A 27,948-nucleotide genomic window follows, 5' to 3' on the forward strand; every position below is an offset into this window, starting at 1 on the left:
GCGGTATAAATTTATTCCGGATACACAATATTCTTACCATGGTACAAGTTGTACCACAGGTGTGTCACCTTGTACCATGCTGGTACAACGTGGAAAACCATGGTACAATATGTACTAGGGTACATAACCGTGGTATACCACGGTCCTTGTACCATCAGTGTGTCTTTAGTATAAAATAACTCATTTTGCACTCACCGCATCAAAGCAACGCGGCGGCACTGTAAATAGAGCTTGCTGACGTTTAATCACCTTTCTCTTTCAAGCGCATATATAGTCGATACTTCATTTGATTTGATGTTCCGTTTCGGGACGTTCTTCATCCTTATTATGAACCCCCCAAAATATTCCTATAATGGACACTCGTGTTTATTTTTTATATAGTTTATTTTTTTTATAAAATTGTAAAAAATCTTCTAATTTTACTTTCCATAGCATTTCTAATGCATGTAATCAAATCCGAGATCAAATCATGCTGTTTTTTAAAGATTGGCCCGAATTTGAACGAACATCGGATGATTTTTTCAGACCGATGCACACGTTCAGCACTTTTGCGCGGTTGTAAGCATAAGTTCCGTCTCGGCAGTGTCACATGAAAAGGCCTATTTATGATGGTCAGTTTTTTGATACGTAATTTGCAAATAAACCCTTCAGCGATGTACTAAAACTGCATCTGTCAAGCTGTCATATTTGACATTATTCTCTTACGTGCCCAAAGTGGAAAAGGCAAGGAAAAAGAACGACAGTGAAAATTATCTTTGACGAGACGAAATCCATATTTTTATGATTAAAACCGTCTAATTGCATTTAAATTAAAGTAAATTCGACAGCGGGTATTGCGCCCCACGTGACAAGTGCAAATAGTCGGGCTCGAATGAAGTGTATTCCGGTTTTCCGATCAGTTGAATCTATTGTAAGTTGCGACGTCGCGAGTGAGAATTTTCCAGCTTTCATCATCATTGTTGCATATTGATACTGCTGCTGGTTGCCCCACTACTGCCTCGATGTAGCCGCAGGATCTGCGGTCTCCTCATCTCCGAAAGGGTCGACACGGCTGCAGTTGGCTGCTTGCCAACCAGATTCCTTTTTTTTTTTGTTTGCTCCTGACGTCCTCGATTTGGGTGACTGCACAGTGGGAATTTGGTTTGGAAAAGTGTTACAGATAAATATGTCATGGCGAATATCGTATAAAATAGCTATTACAACAGTGATGTCATTTTTATGTTTGATAGATCAAAGGAATAACGTAACAATAACAAAGTAATAAACGTTATAAATCCAATATTCAGCTATTCTTTATCCAAACAATTTGATACGAAATGGAACCAAAATCGATATGATCTTAACTGCACAAACAACACTTTCCAAACGAAATTCTCACCGCACCATGCAACGTGTGGTAAAGAAATATGATTGTGATTATTTTAGTGAACGATGGCATCAAGTGATTTAACCCTTGTAAGAAAATGATACGGGAATCGGTGTTTGCTATTCTATAGCGCAAGAGACAACAAGTGAAATCCGGAAGTTACCAAAACTTATTCCGGCGAAACGACGACACAGTTTCCTGCCGGTTGGCTGCTGTACCCTGATCGGTGGACAGAACTATGCCAACGATAGCGAACGTTAGCTCTAATACTAGCAGCAGCGCCACCACCAAAACGAAGGAAATGTTCATCGTCCGGGCCCTGGAGAAAATCCTCAGCGACAAGGATATCAAACGGTCGCATCATTCCCAGCTGAAGCGAGCCTGTGATGTGGCATTAGGTAAGTTGAATGAGAAACGGGTAGGGGTTGGGGATGTTAGTGCACGCAACACTATGGTGAATGGGTGAATCACACACCTTTTTAGATTTTCGTTTTTTTATTATGATTGATAAGGAAGGGCAGATAGTGAATTGGAGCGCATAGCTCGTATTGAATTATTGAGACAAGTTTTATTGATTTTTGGATAGTCTATCAGTACAATGTGTGATTAGATGTTATGAAAAGGTTGATAATTTTTGACGGGTACAACACATTCATTCTCTTTCATGTTTGGTAAATTAATATGCCTATCCATTTTTATTTTGTCCTTACAAAGGCATTTCCAAAATTATCTATGGAGTGTTAAAAAATAAGATATAGGAATACTTAATCTGTCTGAACGCTTTTATTTGTTTAATTTCGATTCTTCCATCATATATGACGCTTTCGAAAAATCATCGCATTGTTATTGCTTGGTTTTGGGAAGGTGTTGAAGGTACTAAAGCTAGGATTTGCCATTAAAAAAATGTGCACCACAGCGCGAGTCGTATAACCTTCTATAGCGTAGTATGTATAGAAAGATGAAGTTAACGATTGAAGGAAACCATATCGATTTCCCATAGCCTTGTCCTTGTGCTATGTTGATGCATTATCCTGTGCTCAGGTACCACAGGTTTAGTAATTATGGAATAATGCCCAGTGTTGGTAAAAACTCAAATTGTCAAATCTCATCCACGATTCAAATCAAGCGCGAGGCAAACCTTACCCAACTCATGGCATAGAGAATCATCCATGATTTGACTCGCGATTTGCATCATTGTGTGATTTTTCTTCGTTAAATTCATCGGAATAACTTTTTTTGGTTCAATCAAAGTTAATTGCCTATTTCCGGGGATGAAACCACCCGACTTGGACGTTAATTTACAATGTTTTGAAAACTCATATGTGAATATGTACGTTATGTGGAAGATATTGATTTGGAAAATGTATTGGAGGTAACCACTTTCCCTTTGATGGGACTCGAACCCATGACCCTACAGTACGCTAGACTGGTGCTTTAACCAACTAAGCTACGAAGGACCTCCGTCGGCCTTCGCAACCTAGCGACTACTGAACGAGCTCGAGATTCCCAAATTGGCGAATGAGCGAAACGATGCGATTCTGCGTGAAAAACTCATGCTCTCCATGCAGAATCGCAAGCTAGTCAGTTCGTGCATGAGGCTTCGGTGAGTGAGATTTGAGCATGATTCTACCAACACTGAATATGCCTTAAAAAAAAAGTTCTTATTTACTACACCAGTGCCTGATTCGTTTTTAGGACAACGATGAAATTTATGTGACCAATGCCTTCTATAATAATTCATGCATTCACATGTCTTGTCTTGTCTTGTCTTATAGCACATGCACAGCCAGTATTGAAAAGCATCCTGGAAATGTCGGGGTTGTATTTCCAAGCATTTCCTTATCAGTGTTTGCAGCACACCGTTCCACATCTAGGGAGGTAAATGAAAAAGTGACGTTGGGAGCGACATTGGTAAGATATTAGAGTCGCTTTTTGTTGATTCATCTTCCAGCGATTGGTATTTCTGCCATATATCCTGGATCTTATGCCTAGACTAAAGTGCCATTACTCGCTCTCTGAAACGAGATAAGACAAAAATAAAATAAAATAAAGTCATAATAACAATACTTTATACTTACACAAAAACTTTGATCAAGAATCATTAATATTTCAATCAGCATTGAAACTGATTGGTAAAATCATACCGGAATCCTTTACTGCAATCCATTCTAAGATATCGTTGACAAAGCTGTCCATAATACTCATGACCTCCAACGACACATCGGTATCCAGGTGGGTGAAGATAGTTTACTTCCTGCAATGTTGTTTTTGACGTTGGACAACGTCTTACCCGATTCTATTGGGTGTCAAATCAGAATCTAAAATTTGAGGGCCGTCACGAAATCATGTAAGATTTTGAACGTTAACCCTTAAATGCGCAATGTTGTTTTGAAACAAAAAACCGAAAATATGTTTATTGTTCATGATTTCCATCGTTCTTTACTTTAAAAATATTTCCGACGATTTCTGAAAAAAATCGCCTTGCGCCTTTAAGGGTTAATAGAGCCTTTATATTTTGATGGATTTTCAAGATTCATATATCAATCGACTCTGCAATTCTCCAGCAATTTGTCAATTTCATTTAAACTTTTGATTATTTGCGATAAACTATTGAAAATTTCAATTCTTGTCCTACCCAGTATAAAATATCAGAACCAATCAATCCCATTCATGCATTCCCAACATAGACATCAGAATGATGTAAGTTACGGGCTTTGTGACTGTAATAAACGTGTGTTTGGGGTGAGTGCTGGAATAAAACTGGCATTATTGAGAGAACAAGATAATACATCGAAGGTTGATCACTTTCGACTATCCCACACTGAACACCCCCACAACAAGTTAAATGATGCACCCGCTACATCCTTCTATTACATCGGAATACCAGGAACGTTTGGGCTGCGTTTTGCTGAAGTCCTACAATGCGATTTCTATAAACGAGATGAAACACACTGGTCAACAACTAGCCCTTTATGTTTTTTTCTCGAAGGTCTTCCCAAAAAGCCGAGATCAAATAGTTGCTTCCGTTTCCTATTGCGACGATTTTCTGGTTTGGTATACCAGTGTCCTTCTTCGAACCCTAATACTTCTTCCTCTCTTTCTGCTTCCACTGATCTAGCTTCAGAGCACTGATTGTTACTCAATACCGTTTTGAATGACACATTGTCCGACATCAAACGATTATGTTGCTGGCACTTTGTGGATCTGGTTTCCGTTGTCTCCTCTACTATGCATGGAATCGGCTCGGTGTCTTTCGATGTCGGCACCTTGCTTTTAACAATTTGATTAGTGTGCCGCTTGATTGTTCTCCGAGAAACTGTCAGCTCTACCAAATAATTTCTTTTTCCTGTTTTTTGAAGAATAATTGCCTTTCGCCAGGAAGCTTTGTTGGGATCTGAATAATCGCGCACCAATACCGATTCACCCACATCGAAGTCCACTTCTCGATTCCCCTTGTGTTGTTGAACTTGTTTCGCTTGATGTTTTTCCAGATTACATTTGACGCCACTTTCGTCCATTGAAGATGCAGAGATTAGAGAACGTTCTATGTCGGGCCTAGTTTTAATGTCTCTGTTTAACATAGCAACCGCTGGTGATACCTCCGATGAGCAATGTCTTGATTTGCGGTAACCCATCAAAAAGTTCGAAATTATTTCTGATATCGATGCTGCTGTCTTGCATCGTAGTGTTTTCTTTAACGATACTTTAAAGCTGGGTGACCAGGTGCTGTGAGTGTTTGCTTAATCCCATTGGCCTTCAGAAAGCGGCGAAATTTATCCGCCGTGAATTGAGTTCCATTATCGCTGACCAATTCATCCATCAGACCGAATCTAGCCATACATTCCATAAGCTTTTCAATAGTGTAATCAGACGTAATGCACTTCGTGTGAAACACTTCCGGCCATTTTGTAAGGGCATCGATTATTATCAGGAACCAAAAGCCATTGATTGGACCTGCGAAGTCTACATGTACCCTAGACCACGGTTTGTTAGGGACTTTCCATGGGATCAGTTTGGCCAATGGAGGTGCCGGTTGTTCCAGTGCACAAGGTTCACACTGCCCCCCAAAAATTTCACAGCTTTATCTATATTGGGCCACCAGATGCAACCCCTGGCAACGCTCTTCATTTTGTTTACCCCAAGATGCGATGAGTGGAGTATTTCCAAAAGTTGTCGGCGTAATTTCGTTGGTATTACCACTCGATAACCTCGCATTACGACCCCATCTTCCACTGACAATTCTTCCATGACGTTTTTAAAATCCATTAGCTCGGAACTTACGCTTTTGCTTCCATCAAGTATGCAGTCTCGTAGTTTACAAAGCCTCGTCTGTGGCCGTCCTAAGCGCATTTCTATCGACCAAATTCGGCTCCTGTGAACTCATGAAATTTAGGTATGTACCGTCCTCCTTCCATAATTCCCATGACTCCACTGCGGCTCGTGATGGGTAATCTGCTACGTTGTCTCGTGATTTGACATATTCCAACTTGTAATCAAATCCGGAAATTAAATTAGACCAGCGCTGTACTCGTCCTGCTGCCATCACAGGGATTCCCTTCTGTGGTCCCAAAATGGATACTAACGGATTTTGGTCCGTTTTAATGGTGAACCGATTTCCCATTAAATACAAATAATATTTGTTCAATCCGTACATAATCGCCAGTCCTTCTTTGTGTAACACACTATAGGCTTTTTCTGCTCCACTCAAAATCCTCGAGGCAAAGGCAATTGGCCTATCCAGTCCATTTATTCTGTGTGCTAGAACCGCAGAAATTCCGTCCTTCGATGCGTCACAAATCAAGACTATTTCCTTATCCGGGTCGAAATGAGTGAGAGTTATGTCCTTGCAAATTTCTGTCTTTACCTTCTCAAATGCTTCTTGACACTGCTTCGTCCACTCAAATTTACAATTCTTTCTTAGCAACTGGTACAGCGGTGCCATTAGTGTAGCTAAACCGTTCACGAATCTGCTGTAATAATTGACCATTCCCGCGAAGGCGCGCACCTCCGAAACGGTATTTGGATGTTTGGCTTCTTCTATAGCACGAATTCACCAGAGATTTCTAATCCAAGATAGTCTACCCGGCTTTTCAGGAAACTACATTTTTCTTTACACAACGTTAGTCCCGCGTTATCTAGTATCGTTAACACCTGTTCTAGTCTACGCAAATGTTCTTCGGGTGTACTTCCGGACACTAGCACGTCATCTAGAAAATTTACTACTCCAGGGACATTCGCGAGCAACTTTTCAAGCTCCCTTTGAACTATTCCCGATGCGGGTTTTACTCCAAACGGAAGTCTGTTCATTAGAAACACTCCTTTATGAGTCGACAATGCACACAGTTTTTTTGAATCATCGGACAGCTCGAACTGATTGTATGCTCTGCTCAAATCCAATTTTGAAAAATATTTTGACCCGGCCAATTTTCCCATTACCTCTTCTGCCCGTGGTAAGGGATGCCGTACTTCTTTCAACACTTTATTCAATGTCACTTTATAGTCCCCGCACAGTCGAATTTGCTTTCCGTCGTCCTTGAGAACAGGAACCACAGGAGTACCCCACTCTGATGAATCACACCTACTAATAACACCACTCTTTTCCATGTTTTCGATTTCATGCTCAACCATCGGTTCCAAACTCAATGGTACTGGCCTTGGTTTACAGAATACTGGTTTCACATCGACAGGTACCTCCAAATCAATCTTTATACCGGTATACTTTCCCAACTTCCCCGAAAACATATGTTTAAACCTTTTCAAAACATGCTCTAGTTGGTTATTGATATCTTCACTGATGTGCTTCAGAGGTAATAATTGTAGGTTAAACTCGCGCATAAAATTTCTTCCTAACAGCGGGGGCCCACCATTTGCGATGACGGCGAAATTCACTTTCTTCTGTTCACCATTGTAGGTCACAACTGGTTCAATGCAGCCGAGCACATCAAGACTTTGTCCATTGTAGGTCACCAACATCAGGTTTGTACCTTTCACCTGATAAGACCGCAAAAACTTCTGGTGGAACGCTTTCGAAACCGCTGATGTTGCAGCTCCGGAGTCCAGTTCCATGAAGATGTTCTTCTTGTCGATAGCAACCTTTACTTTTATCGGCTTGTCGGGAATGCTTTCGATTTTCTTAATGTTAAAGACAACAGGCTTACTCATGAAATTTGGGTGGGTTTCAATACACTCGTCGGAATCTTCGTCCTCGGCAAATACTGCCTGATTCTCCACGTAATTCTTCGCCTTGGTTCTACAAACTGCTGCCAGATGTCCTCTTTTGTTGCAGCTGTTGCAAACACTGTTGCGGAAGCGGCAGTTTGCCCTGACGTGGCCTCGTTTGCCACAAACGAAACATTTCACTTCCTCGCTTGATAACTTTAGCTGCGATTCCCGTCGTGGCTCCTCGTTTTTCGTTCGGTTCAATCGCTGTCGCAACACATTGAGCTGCTCCCCTTCTGCATTCTTCCAATCTTCTTCTAGCTCGTATTTCAGGGCGAGCTCTCTGGCTTTCTCGAATGTGACATTTTCATCTTCTTCACAAATTCGATCCAACGCTCTTCCTACGAGACCGCATATGAATTTGTTGGTTAGGTTGTGCTCAAGGTGGTTCCCGAATTTACAATTGGCGGACAATCGCTTGATCCTAGCGATCCACATATTTACGTTCTCTGGTCCATGTTCGCCACGTTTCGCCGAAAAAAACATTCTTCTCTCCCGGTGAACGACCGTAGTTGGCGTAAAGTGTTCGGCCAGCAATTGACATAACTCCTCGTAGGTCTTATTTGCCGGAACCACTGGCGTACACAAATCCCGCACCAACTTATAGGTTTTCACACTGAGGCAGTTTATCAATATTGACACTTTCTTGCCAGCTACCACTCCCGACGACTTGAACCATTCCTCCAATTGTTCCTTGAACAGCTGCCATTCTTCCTCTTCCTCTTCAAACTTGCGAAAACTTGCCGCACTAGCCGCCATTTTGTTTATTTGCGCATCCTCGTCGCCACTGTAATAAACGTGTGTTTCGGGTGAGTGCTGGAATAAAACTGGCTTTATTGAGAGAACAAGATAATACATTGAAGGTTGATCACTTTCGACTATCCCACACTGAACAGTGACCTACACTGAAAACTAAAACTACCCAAAAATGGATTGTTCTCACTCAAAACCGTAGTTTGCACAAAAAATCAAAATTTGAGTAAAATGACTTTTCTGGCACTAGGTAGTTTGCCTTTAATCACGTCTAAACAATTTACGCAAAGCTAAGTTTAATTTATCCAAAGTGAACCTTGATCTACTCAAATTTGAGAATATTGAATTACTCAAATTTGGATTATTGGGCTGAGCAAGCCAGGTGAGGTGCGTGGAAAAAAAGGGAAAACTACCCAAATTTGGGTAAATTTTTCTGCGATGTTCTCATCAGTGCGTATATTCTACTCAAATTTTGGCATGATTTATCTGTCCGTGTACAGTTTCATTTTCTCTGGATGTTTGATGTTGCACGAAGAAGAAGAAGCAGAAAAATGATAATCGAAAAAATCTCCACGGGAAACCATACGAAGAAGTTTTTAAAACTCTTCTCAAAAATTCTAGAAGCAATTTAAGTAAGAACGATAAGCAGTACGGGGTTGGACTTTTCTTATACTGTGTTTACAGTGTAATATTACAAAATAAAATTTCAAATAAAAATATTATGTTCATTATACAGTAGAATAAAAGTCCAACCTCGTACTGCTTACCGTTTAAATTGCTTTTAGAATTTTTGAGAAGAGTTTCAACTTCTTCGTATGATTTTCCGTGGGGATTTTTTCGATTATCATATTTCAGCTTCTTCTTCTTCATGCAACATCGAAGCGCCAATAAAAAGACCCATGATTCGCACGCGTGCGCCATTTCTGTACGATCACGAAGGTCCACGGTGAGTGGCCACGGAGAAAGGAAAAGGAGAGCGCACAGAACGATGGCGTTGGTAGCGGTCTTAGCATCGAAGGGGGTGGTTTCTGCATATGTAGCGGTGAGGCGACAAACTATCGAGTTCTGGATCTGGTTTTGTTGCAGGAGCAATAAATTGGTTCTTTTCAGGACCATAATGGGCCAAACACAATTGATACGTTTGCGTGCGTTTTGACAGTTTTCCCATGGGAAAACTATCAAAACGCACGCAAACGTATCAATTGTGTTTGACCCATAATTGTATACAAAGGAAGGTTGTTGTGTGAAGAATTTTGTTCAAAGTGCAAGTTAATCGCTTCCGACACTAGAAAATTGCCGCCCGTAGCAGAATCACGAACGCGCGTCGGAGGGAGATGCTACAAATATTTATTCGCAAGGATGGCATCAGTGGCAGCCAAGTAAAAGTTTCTCAAGATTCTGATTTGTTTTTGTTACTGTTTGTGACTGGGAAAGCGAATTATTGGAAATCAATCGGTTCTTTTAAGTATCACAAAGGGGCCCTCCTTAGCCGTGCGGTAAGACGCGCGGCTACAAAGCAAGACCATGCTGAGGGTGGCTGGGTTCGATTCCCGGTGCCGGTCTACGCAATTTTCGGATTGGAAATTGTCTCGACTTCCCTGGGCATAAAAGTATAATCGTGTTAGCCTCATGATATACGAATGCAAAAATGGTAACTTGGCTTAGAAACCTCGCAGTTAATAACTGTGGAAGTGCTTAAAGAACACTAAGCTGCGAGGCGGCTCTGTCCCAGTGTGGGGATGTAATGCCAATAAGAAGAAGAAGAAGAAGTATCACAATTTTATGAAAGCAAAGGTTTCGCCGAGACAATTTTTTTTCATCATAATCGCTTGGTGGGGCTGCAAAATGGTGGGTTGACATCAAGGAAGGAGCGCCCAACAGAGCTCTGGTCCCCACAAGTTCCTATCTCACGCTTCCACGGGTCGTCCGATGACAAAAGACTGCCAGCTAAGGGTTGTGCTTGTGTACTTAGCTGGTAGTGCAGCCTGGGCACTGTTGTCCTTCTGACATCAGAGTGAGAAGGTACGCCCAGAGATGCATCTGAACACGAGAACGCGTGTTCGTGTTCAAAATGTTTTGAACACAGCACACTGTTCAAGAGCACTGACCTATCTTAGCAACTTGTATCCTAGGAAAACAAATTCAAGCGACGGCATGCTACACATTTTTCGGCTGGTAATGGAACACGTGGACATCTAACGGATAGAAATCAAGCATGCTCGTATGTTTTTGCATAGTTCCAAATCTAAGGAACATTAGTCACCATGACCGTTTAGCATGCGTACCAACCCAGTGCATACTGAACAGTGTTCAGAGTTCAAAACTAAGAACACCAAGGCACGCTCTTGGCTCATGTTCTGTTCACGATGCATCTGTGGGTACGCCTCGAGCGTCTGTTCGCCAGGAGGTGCGGCTCAAACAGCGTCTGCCTGGTGACCAGCGTCTGAACAACGAAATTCTGTATCGCGTCAGCCAACCCTAAGGTGGCAGCCCCACCAGCGCGATGTAGGTAACGCGACCCCGGTAAGGTAGCTTACTGAAGACTCTCAAATACCACGAAAAATGGAGATAGAAGAAAAAGAGAACGTTGTTTTTGGCAACCGACCCGGCAAGGAAATAAGGACTATGATTGGAAACTCGGTACCTGGAATGTCAGGACCCTAAATGAACCTGGACGAGTGAGCCTTCTGGCTCGTGAACTGCAGAAGGTTGGAGTGAACGTGGCCGCTATTCAAGAAGTCCGGTGGCCTAGATCCGGAGAACGTGAATTCCGAGCCGTGGACCCCACGACCAACACTGCATTCAAGTATAACATCTATCACAGCGGCGGCGGAAAAGCAGAGCATGGAGTTGGTTTCGTTGTGATGGGCAAGCAGATGAAGCGAGTGATGCGGTGGAAATCCATTAGCGAACGAATCTGTGTGTTGAAGAGGGGCCAGTCGGTCGTCAAGCTCAGACCCGACCGCATTGCGGCAAATAGCTTACACAACCTCACTTGATCAGTACCGTTGCTGATGAAGAATGTGTATAGCCGCCAGACATTCTAAATACTCACGCTCCTCTAATGTGGACGTGTACAAAACACATGTGGAAGTATTGGCTTGAGAAATGGATTGCGAGTGATTTGACTATGCGTCCAATTTGGGAATCTCGAGCTCGTTCAGTAGCCGCTAGGCTGCGAAGGCCGACGGAGGTCCTTCGTAGCTTAGTTGGTTAAAGCACCAGTCTAGCGTACTGTAGGGTCATGGGTTCGAGTCCCATCGAAGGGAAAGTGGTTATCTCCAATACATTTTCCAAATCAATATCTTCCACATAACGTACATATTCACATATGAGTTTTCATAACATTTTAAATTAACGTCCAAGTCGGGTGGTTTAATCCCCGGTAATAGGCAATTACCTTTGATTGAACCGAATTGGCTACCAAGTGGAAGCAACACTTCGAGACTTATTATCGAGGAATAACCCTCCTTAATTCGGCGTACAAAATTATGCCCCGTATTCTGTTCAACAGAATGAGACCGCTTGAAGAGTCCTTCGTCGGCGAATACCAAGCAAGTTTTCGTAAGGGCCAATCAACGACGGATCAAATGTATTCCCTGAGACAAATCCTTGAGTGCAACTTGCAGACACATCATCTGTTCATTGATTTCAAGGCGGCGTACGATTCAGTGAAACGGAATGAATTATGGCTAATTATGCTTGAACATGGTTTTCCGGCTGAAACTGATACGGCTGATTCGTATAACGTTGGACGGATCGAAATCAAATGTAAGGGTTGCGGATGAAATATCGACGTCATTTGTTACCTTAGATAGATTAAAAGCAGGGTGATGCACTCTCGAATCTACTGTTCAATATAGCGCTCGAGGGAGCGATTAGGAGAAGTGGCGTGCAAAGAAGCAGTACTATTATCACAAGATCCCATATGCTCCTGGGATTTGCGGACGATATCGATATTATCGGGATTGATAGCCGTGCCGCGGAAGAGGCTTTGGTGCTATTTAAGAGGGAGACAGCGATGATCGGACTCACGATCAATACCAGCAAAACGAAGTACACGATCGATGGAAATCAAAGTGGATTCATTAGTGGTTGTGGTAGCGAAATGGTGCTGGATGGTAAAAAATTTGAAGTGGTATAAGAATTTGTGTATCTTGGAACATTAGTGACGAGCGATAATGATGTTACCCGCGAGGTGAAAAGGCGTATTGCAGCTTCAAATAGGGCTTATTACGGACTTCGTAACCAGCTTAAGTCCCGTAGTCTGCAAACGAAAACAATACTCGCGCTGTATACTACTCTGATTCTTCCGGTGGCTTTGTATGGCCATGAAACATGGACGTTAATGGAAGCTGATTGGTGAGCTTTCGGAGTGTTTGAGCGTAAGGTGCTGCGGACAATAATCGGCGGTGAACAGGAGAACGGTATCTGGTGGCGTCGCATGAATCACGAATTGTACCAGGTGTATAAAGGGCTGGATATTATTAAGCTTATTCAACACGGTAGACTACGGTGGGCTGGTTACGTTGTTCGTATGCCGGAAGAACGTCAAGCGAAGATAATATTTAGTAGAGAACCCGGAAGAGGCCGCAGGCTTCGTGGAAGGCCGCGTACACGATGGCTTTTTGCAGTTGAAGAGGACCTGAGGGCGCTCAATGTTCAGGGCGACTGGAAGCGATTGGCCCAAGATCGAGTTCAGTGGAGAAGGATACTCCATTCGGCGTAGGTTCATCGAAGAGCTGTAGCCCATCAAGTATCAAAGTAAGTAAGCGCGTGGCATTTCATTTGAAATGTCGTGGAGAGCGGATAGCGGACCAAGTTCCGTCGTTTTTGTATAGCAATGTCTTTGCTGTAGCAAAATCTCCAGAGTTGTGGTCAATATAGCCAGCACAACAAACGACCCTTTGAAGGAGCAGCATCCTCAGAGACATCATCCAGCCGATAACATTCGTCAGGACGCGACCCACAACACTTAAAACAACATTGCGCATTTAAGGGTTAAAAAAATCCCGAAGAGGTTTAAAAGAATTTCTAGAGGAAACATCGAAGAATTTTCCAAGAAAATTATAAAGGAAATTTGCCGAATTTTTTTTTAAAGAATTTGCCGAGGAAATTCCTAAAAAAATCTCGAAAAACTCCCGAAAAATTTCCTGATGAAATTTCGAGGAGTTATACTAATGAATTTGAAGTTTCGAAGAATTCTCTGAAAAAAATTGGGATAGTTTTGATATTTTAACAAATTTTAGTAAGTAAAATCCTGAAAAAATCCTTTAAAAAATTTCTCCAATCAGATATATTAAAGTATTGCAACGTCGATTCACGTCGATTCATTCGGGCCCCCCCTTAGCCGTGCGGTAAGACGCGCGGCTACAAAGCAAGACCATGCTGAGGGTGGCTGGGTTCGATTCCCGGTGCCGGTCTAGGCAATTTTCGGATTGGAAATTGTCTCGACTTCCCTGGGCATAAAAGTATCATCGTGTTAGCCTCATGATATACGAATGCAAAAATGGTAACTTGGCTTAGAAACCTCGCAGTTAATAACTGTGGGAGTGCTTAAAGAACACTAAGCTGCGAGGCGGCTCTGTCCCAGTGAGGGATGTAATGCCAATAAGAAGAAGAAGAAGAACGTCGATTCACGCCGCCGGCTAAAATGAATCTCGACTTGACGCTGATAACCACGCCGTCGCGGTTGCTGAACCGGTGCGTAACTTTATTACAAAGGTATTTCTCGTTATGAACATAGAGAAATTATGCAATAAGTTCCTTTGAGAGCAGTCTTTTTCATAGTCCAGTTTTTTCCACGAATTTGTCCAAACCTATTCGTTGATCATATCCCATTTTTGACATGCCGTAGACGGATCAATTCTTTGGTGGGTGTATCAATGGTTAGGGACTAGGGTGTTGCTTACCTGCCGAGCAGTCGGTACATTATGTTGCCGGGCCACCGAGATCGCCTCTTCGATTGAATTCAGCTATGTCGATTGATTCAGCCATTTCGGTCGCGCCTCTTAGTCGATGTTGGTTACAAACCGCTGCCAGTTCACAACCGGTTGCGAGACTTGATCATACATATTTGTCATGAACAGATCGATTGTTGCATGAACTCAAGATCGTGGAGTGGTCCTCCTCCATGTCGTTTCTCCAGCTGGAACCGGGGAATTAGCATTTAGCCTTAAGCAATTCGCACGAATTCGTAGGTGGCACAAGCCTTGGCTATTGTATGAGAGTAACATCACTTCGATCAGTTACCACAAATATTGATCAGGGACTAATCACTATCTCTTAGATGGATGCAATACACTCTCCAACAGTCGAGATCTGTCCTGGCTACGTGCTTGCGAATGTTGAGGAAGGGGAAGGATAATTAGTTGGAACCTACTTAAGAAAGATGCAGAGAACCTCACGACCTATCTTAGGTGCCACGGGAGGTTTTGGAATTCTTAGTGTGAAAGGTATAACAATAAGGATCGTTTGGTAGAACCTGATGAGATCAGCTTTCAGCATGAAATGCACCTGGCGCAGCGGATGCTTAATTTTTCATATCATTTTTTTTGAAAACCCTTGATTTCCGGTTGAGTATCCTTCTGCTTGACTGCTCGTGTACATACGCAGCTTACCGACTTTTGCTTTTGTCCCGTCATTGCAGTATACTGGAGACTCCAAACATGGTCATCATTTGGTAATGATTGATACGAAGTCATCAGCATCGTTTTTCATCGCCTGGAAGCAAAATGTCTTGGGGTTAACAGTACGAGGAAAACGCACTTTCTGTTATATTATTGAGTTTATCATTCAGCCTTGGTATCTTGAGCTTATGAGAAAACTAATAAGTTTTTCCTTTCTTTCTTTCACAGAGGACATCAAAGAGGAGCTTAAGGAAGCTGGTCAAAATGAAACAAATGGCGAAGTCCCGGTACCATCGGCAGCACTTCCGCTACCGAAGAACGATTCGGCGAACATCATCAATGCCGAGAAGTACTTTCTACCGTTCGAGCTCGCTTGTCAAAGTAAAACTCCCCGAATTGTCGTTACGGCTTTGGATTGCTTGCAGAAGCTCATTGCTTACGGGCATCTCACCGGAAACATTCCGGACTCGTCCAATCCGGGCAAATTCCTTATCGACCGGATTGTTACCACCATCTGCAACTGCTTCATGGGACCCCAAACGGACGAAGGCGTTCAGCTGCAAATCATCAAAGCTCTACTAACGGTGGTCACTTCACAATACGTGGAGGTACATGAAGGGACAGTTCTGCAGGGGGTTCGCACTTGCTACGATATTTACCTATCGAGTAAAAATCTGATCAATCAAACCACGGCGCGGGCTACACTGACGCAGATGCTGAACGTGATTTTTACGCGAATGGAAAATCAAGCCTACGAAATGGGTTCAAGCGCAATGGGAACCGTTGGATCACCTACCACCGGACAAGAAGAATCTCCATCGGTGGTTGAAGAAAAACATCCGGATTACGACATGGTGCGTGCAATAGTGGACGAAGTAGTCGATAACGTCATAGCTGCTGCTGCAGCAGCGGTCGAGGAAAATTCTAAAATCTCGTCGACAGTTTCAGAGGGAGGAGACGCTGAAACAGGAAGCATCGGTGGCGTGTCCAACAATGGAACGGATAATACTTCGATTGCACGAGTACCTTCGCAGGAAAGCATGGAGGTCACCAGCGAGAACGACAGCATTGTCACGGCAAAATTTACTCACATTCTGCAGAAAGATGCATTCTTGGTGTTTCGAGCTTTGTGTAAACTTTCGATGAAACCTCTCCCGGAGGGCCACCCGGATCCAAAATCGCATGAATTGCGATCGAAGATTCTTTCGCTCCATCTGTTGCTTTCGATTCTGCAAAACGCTGGACCGGTTTTCCGTTCGAACGAAATGTTCATCATGGCCATCAAGCAGTACTTGTGTGTAGCGCTGTCCAAAAATGGCGGAAGTTCCGTTCCGGAGGTCTTCGAACTATCACTATCGATCTTCGTTGCTTTACTTTCGAACTTTAAAACCCACCTCAAGAAGCAGATAGAGGTCTTCTTCAAGGAGATTTTTCTCAACATCTTGGAAGCCACTAGTTCATCGTTTGAGCACAAGTGGATGGTGATCCAGGCATTGACGCGGATCTGCGCTGATGCTCAAAGTGTCGTGGACATTTACGTAAATTACGATTGCGATTTCTCCGCTGCCAACTTGTTTGAACGATTGGTCAATGATTTGTCCAAAATAGGTCAAGGAAGGCAAGCGTTGGAGTTGGGGACTTCGGTGAATCAAGAAAAGTCGATGCGCATTCGAGGCTTGGAATGCTTGGTTTCCATCCTGAAGTGTATGGTTGAGTGGAGTAAGGATCTGTACGTAAATCCCAATTCACAAACGACATTGGGGGATCCTCCACCACCGTCGGTGGCAAATGTAAGAAGTCCAGACGAGACCCAAGAACCGATGAAGTCTCACGGTGGATCAACGGTCAGTATCAACTCGGTGGGAAGCACGAACACATCCGGGGGCAATCGAGAAGTGCTGGATCTACCGTATGAGCTGGAAGAACGTAAGCAGAGGAAGGAAGTGATGGAGATGGGCATTGATATGTTCAATAGAAAGCCAAAAAAGGGGATTCAGTTTCTGCAGGAGCGAATGCTTTTGGGGACAAGCAATGAGGACGTGGCAAAGTGGTTACACGAAGATGAACGGCTGGATAAGACACTGGTCGGGGATTATTTGGGTGAGAATGATGATCAAAGCAAAGCTGTGATGTGCGCCTATATTGATGCAATGAACTTTTCCGACCTGGACATTGTGGCTGCCTTGCGATACTTTTTAGAAGGTTTTCGGCTTCCTGGAGAAGCACAGAAAATTGATAGATTGATGGAGAAATTCGCTAGCAGATATTGCGACTGTAATCCGAATAACACTTTGTTCGCATCCGCTGATACAGTTTACGTTTTGGCGTTCTCAGTGATTATGCTGACTACGGATCTACATTCTCCTCAGGTAAAACACAAGATGACCAAGGAGCAATACATTAAACTGAATAGAGGAATTAGCGATAACAAGGACCTGCCGGAGGAGTACCTTTCGCAGATCTACGATGAAATCGCCGGGCATGAGATCAAAATGAAGAACACGGTATCAAGTAAACCAGGCAAGCAGATCATCGTGAACGAAAAAAAGCGCAAGCTTTTGTGGAATGTGGAAATGGAAGCACTCTCAACGACGGCAAAAAATCTAATGGAATCGGTATCTCACGTGAAGGCTTCATTTACATCAGCGAAGCACTTGGAACATGTTAGACCGATGTTCAAAATGGCTTGGACCTCATTCCTAGCTGCATTCTCCGTCGGATTGCAAGATTGTGATGATCCGGAAATTGCCAGTCTTTGTCTGGACGGTATTCGCTGCGCTGTTCGAATTGCTTGCATCTTCCACATGACGCTGGAAAGAGATGCATACGTACAGGCTTTGGCGCGCTTCACCCTATTGACCGCTAATTCACCCATCAATGAGATGAAGGCCAAGAATATCGACACCATCAAAACCCTGATTATGGTAGCCCACACGGATGGGAACTATCTGGGATCCAGTTGGTTGGACATAGTGAAATGTATCTCACACTTGGAGTTAGCTCAGTTGATTGGAACAGGTGTGCGACCGGAATTCTTGTCAGGCCCCGCTTCCCATCGTGACGCGCTGGATCCGTCGGCTAAGGAACACATTGGAGAAACCAGCTCGCAGAGTATAGTCGTTGCCGTGGATCGGATATTCACAGGATCAATTCGCCTCGATGGTGATGCCATCGTGGATTTCGTCAAAGCATTGTGCCAAGTTTCGCTGGATGAGTTAACCCGACCGCAGCCTCGGATGTTCTCATTACAGAAGATTGTTGAAATTTCCTACTATAATATGGGTCGTATCCGTCTACAATGGTCCCGAATCTGGCAAATTTTGGGCGAACATTTCAACGCCGTTGGCTGCAATAGCAACGAAGAAATCGCATTTTTCGCACTGGATTCCTTGAGGCAGTTGTCGATGAAGTTCATTGAGAAAGGAGAGTTCACCAACTTCCGGTTCCAGAAAGACTTTTTGAGGCCATTCGAGCACATTATGAAGAAAAACAATTCACCTGCTATCAGAGACATGGTCGTACGCTGCGTGGCGCAGATGGTTAATTCGCAAGCCCATAATATCAAATCCGGCTGGAAGAATATTTTCTCTGTCTTTCATCTTGCAGCTGGTGATCACGACGGGTCAATAGTGGAATTGGCCTTTTTGACGACCGGAAAGATCATCACTGATTTGTACCAATCACAGTTTCCCATTATGATAGATTCATTCCAAGATGCCGTGAAGTGTTTGTCGGAATTCGCATGCAACGCTAAGTTCCCCGACACGAGCATGGAAGCGATAAGACTGGTCCGCACATGTGCCCTTTGTGTGAATGATGCTCCAAATTTGTTTGCTGAGCACGCGGGAATGGAAAACGACATTTCGGTTCCAGAGGAAGATCGTGTTTGGGTTCGAGGATGGTTCCCTATGCTATTCTCTCTGTCATGTGTGGTGAATCGATGCAAGCTGGATGTCAGGACTCGTGGACTAACGGTGCTATTCGAGATCGTAAAAACACATGGTGATGCGTACAAACCAAATTGGTGGCGTGATTTGTTCAACATTCTATTCCGAATTTTTGATAACATGAAGCTCCCCGAACATCATTCGGAAAAGGCAGAATGGATGACGACAACATGCAACCACGCCTTGTATGCGATTGTAGATGTATTTACCCAATATTTTGACGTACTTGGTCCGATGTTGTTGAAAGACCTGTATTGTCAATTGCACTGGTGTGTCCAACAGAATAATGAACAGCTTGCACGGTCGGGAACCAATTGTTTGGAGAATCTGGTAATATCGAACGGTCTCAAGTTCAACGAGGACACCTGGGACAAAACCTGTCAATGTATGCTGGACATCTTCAACAGTACTCTACCAAATGAATTACTCACCTGGAAACCAGACCCGCATCCTCAGCTCATTAACCACGCTTCGCATTATCCACAAAATGGAGACCTCCCTCGGCATGGCATTCTCAAACGAACGCCATCTCAGCACTCAGTTCATACGTTAATGGAAGATCCCTCTATGAAGACAACTGATCTAAACCAAACCGCCACCCTCTTCTCAAACCTCCTTATCAAATGTGTCGTTCAATTGGAACTGATTCAAACCATCGATAACATCATATTCTTCCCAGCAACCTCCCGTAAGGAGGATGCCGAAACCCTAGCCCAAGCTGCTGCCGAACTGTCCTATTCGTCTAGTGGTGGTGCTGGTTCCACCACCGGTTCCGTCCTAAATTATTCGATGTCCACCGAGGAGTGCCAACGCGAAGAACAGGGCATGTACAGCTACCTGAATACGCCGCATTTATTGCAGCTGATCGATTGCCTCCTGCAGAGTCACCGATTTGCGAAAAAGTTCAACTCTAATCATGACCAGCGCAACGTACTGTGGAAGGCCGGCTTCAAGGGCTCGCTGAAGCCGAACCTGCTGAAACAGGAAACGCAATCGCTGGCTTGCGTGCTGCGGATTCTGTTCAAGATGTATAGCGACGAGAGCCGGCGCCGGGATTGGCAGGACATTGAACAGCGGCTAATCGCCGTATGTACGGAAGCGTTGGATTATTTCCTGTCGTTGCAGAGTGAACCGCACCGGGATGCGTGGACGTCGCTGCTGCTACTGGTGATGACTCGATTGCTCAAGATGCCGGACTCGAGGGTGAGTAAATTTATTTGAATTTCGAAAACAGTGCTCGGGCGCATACCTATTGAGGGCGGGGTCTTTTGTGGTCATTTGGTATGATAATGAACTGCGATTCAAGTGAAACTCATTTGGTACCTGATTCCATTGCGTGCAGCGAGCGTGTTCGTGGATTTCCGAACAATTGCTGGCCCCTATTCGATTCTTTGTTGAATATTATTTTCACTATTCTATCTTCCAAAAATTGCACTAAGCGATCAGTAAAATGATGTCTGCCATATTTTATATACGATTTACAATATTTATTTCTTCGAATAATTTATGATGATTTGCTCTTTGGTGAAAATTTGTTTCGGCTCAACCCTTTCCTCTATAAAATTAAAGTTCTGAAAAGAACCGATTAATTTCTAATAATGCGCCTTACCAATTTACTGCAAAAAAATACAGATCTAGAAACCTTCAAGAAAATTCCACTGGAGTGCCGATGACGTCGACGATAGTCCGTTTCCTGCTGAACCGCTACAGATGCAGGAAACACCGTGTTAGATACTGGGACCGCTTCCGATGCCCGCTCTTCGTTCTCGCTGTGGATCCTTAAACAGAAATAATGCGCGCGCGACACATGGGTCTTTTTATACCCAGAAAAAATGAAACGGTGGATCAAAAGGCCCATACCTTACATCATTCTGATGTCCGTGTTGGGAATGCATGAATGGGATTGGTTAGTTCTGATATTTTTACTGAGTATGACAAGATTTGAAATATTTAAAAGTTTATCGTAAATAACCATAGGTTAAAAAAAAAATTGACAAGTAGCTGGAGAGTTTCTGAGGCGATTGATATATAAATATCCAAAATCCGTCGAAAGATAAAGTCTCTATTAACGTTCAAAATCTTACAGAATTTCGTGACGGCCCCCAATTTTAGTTTCTGATTACCCAGTACCTTCGGGTAAGACGTTGTCCAACGTCAAAACGCATGGTTTATTCAATAGGGTAGACGATTACAATAATGGCATAGATAATGTAGGCAAAATCCGGCAGGTACGAGACGACGTGGAGCGCAGCAAGCGAGATGGGCAGACCAGGTGCAGAACGACTTGGCGAGCGTGGGGCGTATTCGAGGATGGAGAGATGCGGCCTCGAACCGTGTATTGTGGCGTCAAATTGTTGATTCAGTGTTATCTGTTTAGATGTAGACTAAATAAATGAATGAAATGAAATGTAGTCAAAAATCCAGGCTTGCCAAAAACTCCTCGCCGAGTAGAAAATGAGCAAGAGCAAGAGTTTTTTTGAGGAGCAGAAATAAGCATCAAAACTCACAGCTTTGTGCATCATTAAACTCGAGCTTGTGCGCCGCAAAATAAGAGCGAGTCTATCTGCTCATCTGTTTCTTGTGGTGCATCACTCACTTACACTCACACTCAAAACAGCCTCCAAGATTTTTTCACATACAAAGCGTCGCTCCGGAGGCTCAATGAATGCTGTTTCGCCCGACGCCTTACTCACATGTGTTTTTATTTTGCTTTTCCTCACTCTACGTTTTGTACCTCTGCTTTTACGCTTCCACTCAATTGTGAGGATGCGAAGGCAGCATTTGCTGATGATGATTTTATTTGACTCTAGCGAGGATGAGGAGTTTTGTCAAGCCTGCAAAAATCATTGACAACGCTAGTGACGTCGTACTTCATGTGGAGTTGAACACTAGTGTAGGGAGTGTAGGGTTTAAAGACTTAACACTCTGAAGAACCTTAAATCTATAACATCTGAGAAATGTTGTGGATGAAGGCAAATCTGCATACAGACACCTGAAATTATCACTCAGTGAGTGGGGTTGGCGCGGAAGGCAGAAGGCCAGACCGCCGAACCCACTGAACCCACTCAAGTAACAAAGGGTTACTTGAGTTACCCTCTCTTCTAATGTCCTGTCCCCCCCCCCCTAACTGAAAGTACTCCTCCCAAAACGACACCTTTCACAGAGTCTCTCTTTTTGTTCTACGTTTGAGCCCTTTTGCTCCCTTGTTGGTGCCAGCAAGCACACAAAAGCGTTGAGCCCTTGAGCCTTTTATTTTTTCCTTGTGTCATTCAGCACCACATCTATTTTTTTTTCATTTTTAGAGCTGTTTAGCTCTCAACGTACTCGCAAGCTACTCAGCGAGTCCCCGGCGGCGGATCTATCCTACTCCGACGGGGTGTCCCCCGGCGACGGAAGCCCCCCGGTACCGACGACCCGCATCCGTGGAAGGCTGTTATATTACCAACACTACACTTTCACCTGGTTAGCATGTTCATAGATCCGCTCAAGTCCTACGCACATTCTCACTTCAACGGGTAACCGGACGAGTGCCGAGGTCAGATCAAAGATTCCGGGTGAAAATAGCTTCCGGTTCAGTGGTGCCGAGACGAGCCGAAGCCGGTGCATTCGCGCGCCACGCTATAACTGCACCCTCCGCTCTTGTGTTTACCACTTCCTGGATCGGAAATCTTCCCGTCGTACAAATCTGGATCCGTCTGTTACTCAGTTCCCGTTATCCGCGGGGATGCGGTACGGGTCCAACAGGATAGCTACATCTGTTCTCGCTTCTGCTACCGACTGCCACAGCAACTGTTGGGCGGCCGCACAATGGTTGAAGTTGAGATGCGTTACTTGCACGGCTTCCTCGTACTAACACTCAACGGGCAAGCAGGCCCAGCCATGACGTGGTTGTATATTAGAGTGGGGCGCAGTTGTATGGGAAAACGCAAACTTCGTCCGATCAAGTGAGATCAAGGTTTTTCTGAATCGTTTTGGGACCCCAGTCAACTGTGCAAAATATGGGCTCGATTGGTTGCGACCTCGCATGCCGCATCGCGTTTTAAATTTACATGGAGATTAGTATGAGAAAATGTACTTTTTTATATTTTTGCTCTTAGCGGCTTCAAGGTACGTAGCTGGAAGGTCTACAAAAAATGCTATTACGTTTCGAAAATTGATTATTTAACAGAAAAATATATTAGCTCTTTTAGTGGAATGTATTCAACCGTCTAAGACGAATTAAGTACTCTCCATTTAATTCCACCAGTAAATTTTCGTTATCTTTGCAGATACGTATTTCGACCATAACTGTGTGGTCGAAATACGTATCTGCAAAGATAACGAAATAATTGGTGGAATTAAATGGAGAGTACTCAATTCGTCTTAGACGGTTGAGTATTTAAACCATATACCGCCGGAAATAAGTATAAAGACAAGCATGATTTTCATACATTTTCATCATGATTGAGGATCGATATCTCGATTCGTAGCGATTCGATTTGGCTGAAATTTTACTAGGCACCTGTTTTTAACTTGAACTTTCGATCTTTGAGTAAATTTCATACATCTCTGTTGATTTTTGACCTCAAAATCTGGAAATAATTACAAAGACACCACTTTTTATATGGAGCTCCATACAACGGAACTGTCTTTATAATTATTTCCAACAGAAGCTGCGTATAACCAGAATATATGCATAAATGTAACTATCATTGAATAAAAAATTCAAGTCATTTTAGGCTTGTTAAAAAAAAAATCAGCCTAATCGAATCGCTAAGAATCGAGATATTGACTTCCCAATATGGCCATTTTGTATGGAAACCGAGCTTGACTTTATACTTATTTCCACCTGTGTATGCAAGAAATCAATGTTTCTGCCAGCACTACCGGACAACCTGCAATTGTCAGAGGGCAAAACCCATTTTCCTTCTAGTCGAAATTTTTACTATGTGAAATCATTCAGAATATCTCCCATTAGCTCCAAAGTCCAATAAAATCAATAATTTTGAAATATAACTCAATTAAATTATTGCTCCCCGTAGTTCGGCAGTGCTGGCAGAATAAACGATTTTTTGCATATGGTTCAATCAACCAATCTTCTGATCGTTATAACTTTTTTCGTGAACGTTCCAGAAAGTACGTTTTCTTCAGCAAAGTTTTTCGGCATCCTTTTGGTTATACTTTAACATAATGTGCCACTTGGTTTACGATGAACTGAAACCTCTTTAAAAGTAAAAATGCAAAAATATATGTTTTCCCATACTTATTTCTATACAAACTTCAAACGCGATGCGGAAAGCGAGGAAGCAACCAATCGGTCCCAAATTCTGCACAGTTGTTCAGGACTCAGAATGGCTTCGAAAAACCATTGATTTGAAAAAAATGACCATGACGCCCCACTCTAGTGTATATCTGATTCCTGCTCGCACATAGCGTTCACGATGCCGCTTTCTCGCACGTGTGCGCCTTATGACCCTCTTCGCCGCATTGCCTACATAGGTTACTCCTATCCGGCCCTTTACACGCCCACGATTTTTGTCCCGCTTCGAGGCAGCGGAAGCACTTATCGACTACCGGTGGTTGGTAGAGACTGACTGGACATACTGACCAGCCAACTTTCAGCTTACAAACTTTGATTACCTTGTTAGCGTCGGTGGCCGGTAACTTCACTGTGGCAATCTGCGTCCCCTGCGGTCCTCTTCGCAGGCGGATGGACGCCTTTGCTACCACCACTCCACCTTGGTTCTTGATGGCCAAGGCGATCTCTTCGGCTGTCGTGACATCGTCCAGCTGCTTACATTGGAGAGTCACTTCGTCGTGTAGAGCCCTCACTTCTACGACACGTGGTCGATCTATGAGCAAGTGTCGCCTCCCGGATGTTGCCATGTGTGTTTGCACGGGATCAGTACAAAAGGCCGAATAACAAAAGGCCGAACCATAGAAGGCCGAATCACAAAAGGCCGAAAATGTTCTAGCATACCACAAAAGGCCGAAAACCCATAAGGCCAAACCACGAAAGGCCGAATGATACAAAAGGCCGAATCATTACAAAAGTTTCAATCTTCTAACCAAGAGAACTTGGAATACTCAAAAATCAACGTTTACTTTTTGTTGGAGATTAGCCAACCAATTGACGGGTGAATTTCCGAGATATTAATACAGGTGAGGAACGACCGGAACGAGAGGATTTATGTTCTTATCCTAGTATTAATATATTCGTTTAATGATATTACATCTTACAGACTACAATCGTTACAATGTAAATAACGGTTTTACACCGTCCTGAATCAAGTTCAATGTTGTTTTTATCTATTTGCACTTACGTTTAGTCCCGTTTGTCCTACGTTTACGGGAAGGAATCTAGGCTTCGAATCACCGGGGGTCGTATATGCTACTACTCACAAACTAGTGCTGTGTGACTAAATAAATCCGTACTAAAATAGCCGTTGAATAAGTTCATGTAAATAGTTCGATTAATAGTAGTTACCTTTGCACGTAGATATAGATATAGAAAGGATTTTAGGTTAAGTATTTAGATACTTTAGGCAAGCACTGTGGAATAGATATTTAGTTTAGAATAACAAGATTTTAAGGCATGTTCAATTTAGGATACTACCTAGTAAACTTCTGTAGATTAGCACGATTTCTTGATTTCACTTCTTTATAGAATAAGTATAATTTAGGAGCTAAGGAGCTATGAGTTTAGTTTTAATCTTTCAACGATAAACTGCGTGTTTTGATTCTCGATCGAATACAAAGCTAGCTCTTACAAAGCCATTCAATCATGGGCAATATAATGGATGGGAAGGTGTGTCATAATCACTACTTTGCATCTATGTGTGTTTTGGGTGATAGGGTGCGCATTTACGCTAGGGGCGTATTCAACACTTTTATTATGCTGCCCCATAAAGAAAAAACTTGTCCACGTGTTTTGCAACTACTAGCGGCGATTTAATCAATCTTATTCAGTTGAGGTATTAACGTCAGTTGAACGTCGAAGTTCTAACGTCAGTTGAACGTCGAAGTTCAATCTTTCAATTGAAAGAAGTTGTGTGACGGTGTTTTTCAATGTTTCAATCGGTGTTTCAATTTTAATCCTTATATATTGCATAATAAATCAATCTTCATTGCAGTAATGAAAGAATTAACATAACTGAACACTGTATACATATAAATATTAGCACTTCAAGGTGCTGATTCAGTAAACTAATGATCATCAGTAGTATTGAGAAAAGTCAAATTCCCAAATCTAATGCAAGGGCCCGAGTTAAAATCTACCGGATCATAGCTTACAGAATCGAATCTCCGATTCGCATAAATGAAGGAGTTGTGCGCTTCATGACGCATGGTTGTGCCAATAATGCGCACTACTCACGATCTAATTGCGACATCAGAAGCTAAACAAAATCAACTTTTCCAATTATTACTTTTTTAACTAAAAGCTGCATAACTCACTGCAACGCGGTGTTCTCAATTGTATTTTATTTTCTCCTAATTTAAGAGAAACTGACTTTTGGTAAGACATCACAAAATAATCCGAATAATCTAAATTATATTAAGTATTTGAATAAAAAGTCCGAATGAACTCGGCAGACCAACAAAGTGGACCGGAGCGAGCGCGCGCTGTGGTTTCAGCCTTTTGTGGTTTCGGCCTTTTGTGGTTTCGGCCTTTTGTGCATTCGGCCTTTTTTGCTTTCGGCCTTTTGTAATTCGGCCATTCGTGATTCGGCCTTTTGTGATTCGGCCTTTCGTAGTAGACCCGTTTGCACTTTGCGGATATACTTAAGTCAGGACTCAGGGTATCTATCCAGTCGGGAAAACCGGAAAAATCGCAAAAAAAAAACGGAAATTGGAACCGGCCGGGAAAAATGCGGAAAATCGTGAAATCAATCGGGAAATTTAACTATCGATCAAATCATAAACATTTTTGGTAATGAAGTGATGAACTATTGTTTTCTTTTCTTGTCATAAGACGAGTTTGTACCATCCCATTTAATTCCACCACTTGATTGTACCTTGACAGATACGTATTTCGACCTCAACAGTAAGGTCGTCTTCAGTGTCTCGTACTTGACTTGACATACTCAAGGTTACCAGATCCAATCTTTCCGTTGATCGTAATGTAAAACATTGTCTCCCACGGTAGCAGATGATTTGTGCCACAATTTGTACAGGTTTATCATCAAGGCCCCATGTTAATAGACGTTAATCAGTTAGACTCATAGCCTCTCTTTCACTTGTCTTCTATTCACAGTTCGCCGCTCACATTTCCAGCTACTATGTGCTCATGTGCGATCTGATGTGCTTCGACCTGAAACCGGAACTGAGAACAGTCCTACGGCGGGTATTCCTGCGCATCAGTCCGGTGTTTGGAATCTCCAGTTCCGCCAACAGCACCACCTAGTATCACCGGATGTGTGGTGCACTTGCGGTGCCGCCGGCGGCGCATCACCATGGAAAACGCGACAACCCGAACCTGAAAGGAGATGATCATCCATCGTCCCTAGGACGGAGAGGATCGTTCGGAGGAGCGCTCATACAGCACCATCATAGCAATAATGTGACTAACGGTGACTACCGTAGTCGTCATCGCAGTCTCGGCTCATCGGTGGTCGGCAGTCGGCACGTTTGTTCAGGTATTTCTGTACCTCCGGCCCTTCATCAGCAACCAACTAGAAGCGATTGGAGTAAAAAACCAAGGTTGTAGTCATGTTACTGGGATATTTTTTTAGCATATATCTATTCGTACGTTGTGTATGTTACGATAAACGAGAAATACTTTCTAAGGTATTTTTATTTTGTACTAATTTATTCATATACCTACACGAAACTGATTATTCTTATTATTGATGTGTCTGTGGTATCGATGTAGATTAAATATAACCTATCTCAAAGATTCCGGAAATAATCTGTTCCTCTCATTCGTGCCGTGCTACTAAGGTAAAAACATTAAAAAATGTAAAACATCAAGAAGAAAAATAAAAGTGGCACATTATGCCAGACGGCCAGACGAAGTCAGTTTTTATATTTTGTTTATTGCAATTTTAATATTATC

General features: G+C 43.0%; 2 protein-coding genes across 3 annotated transcripts; one reads left to right on the forward strand and one right to left on the reverse strand.

The window, feature by feature from the left end:
- The first annotated feature begins 715 nt into the window (after nucleotides 1-715).
- LOC134212644 (brefeldin A-inhibited guanine nucleotide-exchange protein 1) lies at nucleotides 716-27,905 on the forward strand. Of its 2 annotated transcripts, none has more exons than XM_062690672.1 (4): nucleotides 716-910; nucleotides 1,426-1,764; nucleotides 15,196-20,117; nucleotides 27,148-27,905. In XM_062690672.1, exons 2-4 carry the CDS (start codon nucleotides 1,605-1,607, stop codon nucleotides 27,295-27,297), a joined length of 5,232 nt encoding a protein of 1,743 aa, XP_062546656.1. In that variant the 5' UTR covers nucleotides 716-910; nucleotides 1,426-1,604; the 3' UTR covers nucleotides 27,298-27,905. The 2 variants fall into 2 exon arrangements, with proteins under 2 accessions (XP_062546656.1, XP_062546657.1); XM_062690673.1 differs by lacking the exon at nucleotides 716-910 and adding an exon at nucleotides 919-1,041.
- Nucleotides 4,047-8,463, reverse strand: LOC134216781 (uncharacterized). The gene is made up of 2 exons (XM_062695585.1): nucleotides 7,525-8,463; nucleotides 4,047-4,296 (listed from the first exon to the last, which is right to left on the reverse strand). The coding sequence occupies exons 1-2, from the start codon at nucleotides 8,441-8,443 to the stop codon at nucleotides 4,283-4,285; spliced, it is 933 nt and encodes a 310-aa protein (XP_062551569.1). The 5' UTR covers nucleotides 8,444-8,463; the 3' UTR covers nucleotides 4,047-4,282.
- Nucleotides 27,906-27,948: the final 43 nt, after the last annotated feature.

The sequence above is a fragment of the Armigeres subalbatus genome, chromosome 2 (assembly GCF_024139115.2).
Source record: "Armigeres subalbatus isolate Guangzhou_Male chromosome 2, GZ_Asu_2, whole genome shotgun sequence".
NCBI classification, from domain to species: Eukaryota; Metazoa; Arthropoda; class Insecta; order Diptera; family Culicidae; genus Armigeres; species Armigeres subalbatus.

Coding starts and splice junctions, on each gene's coding strand:
- LOC134212644 (XM_062690672.1), top strand. CDS start 1,605: ATGCCAACGATAGCGAACGTTAGCTCTAATACTAGCAGCAGCGCCACC. Junction 1,765..15,195: donor AGCCTGTGATGTGGCATTAG/GTAAGTTGAATG, acceptor TTTCTTTCACAG/AGGACATCAAAGAGGAGCTT. Junction 20,118..27,147: donor TCAAGATGCCGGACTCGAGG/GTGAGTAAATTT, acceptor TTCTATTCACAG/TTCGCCGCTCACATTTCCAG.
- LOC134216781 (XM_062695585.1), bottom strand. CDS start 8,443: ATGTATTATCTTGTTCTCTCAATAAAGCCAGTTTTATTCCAGCACTCA.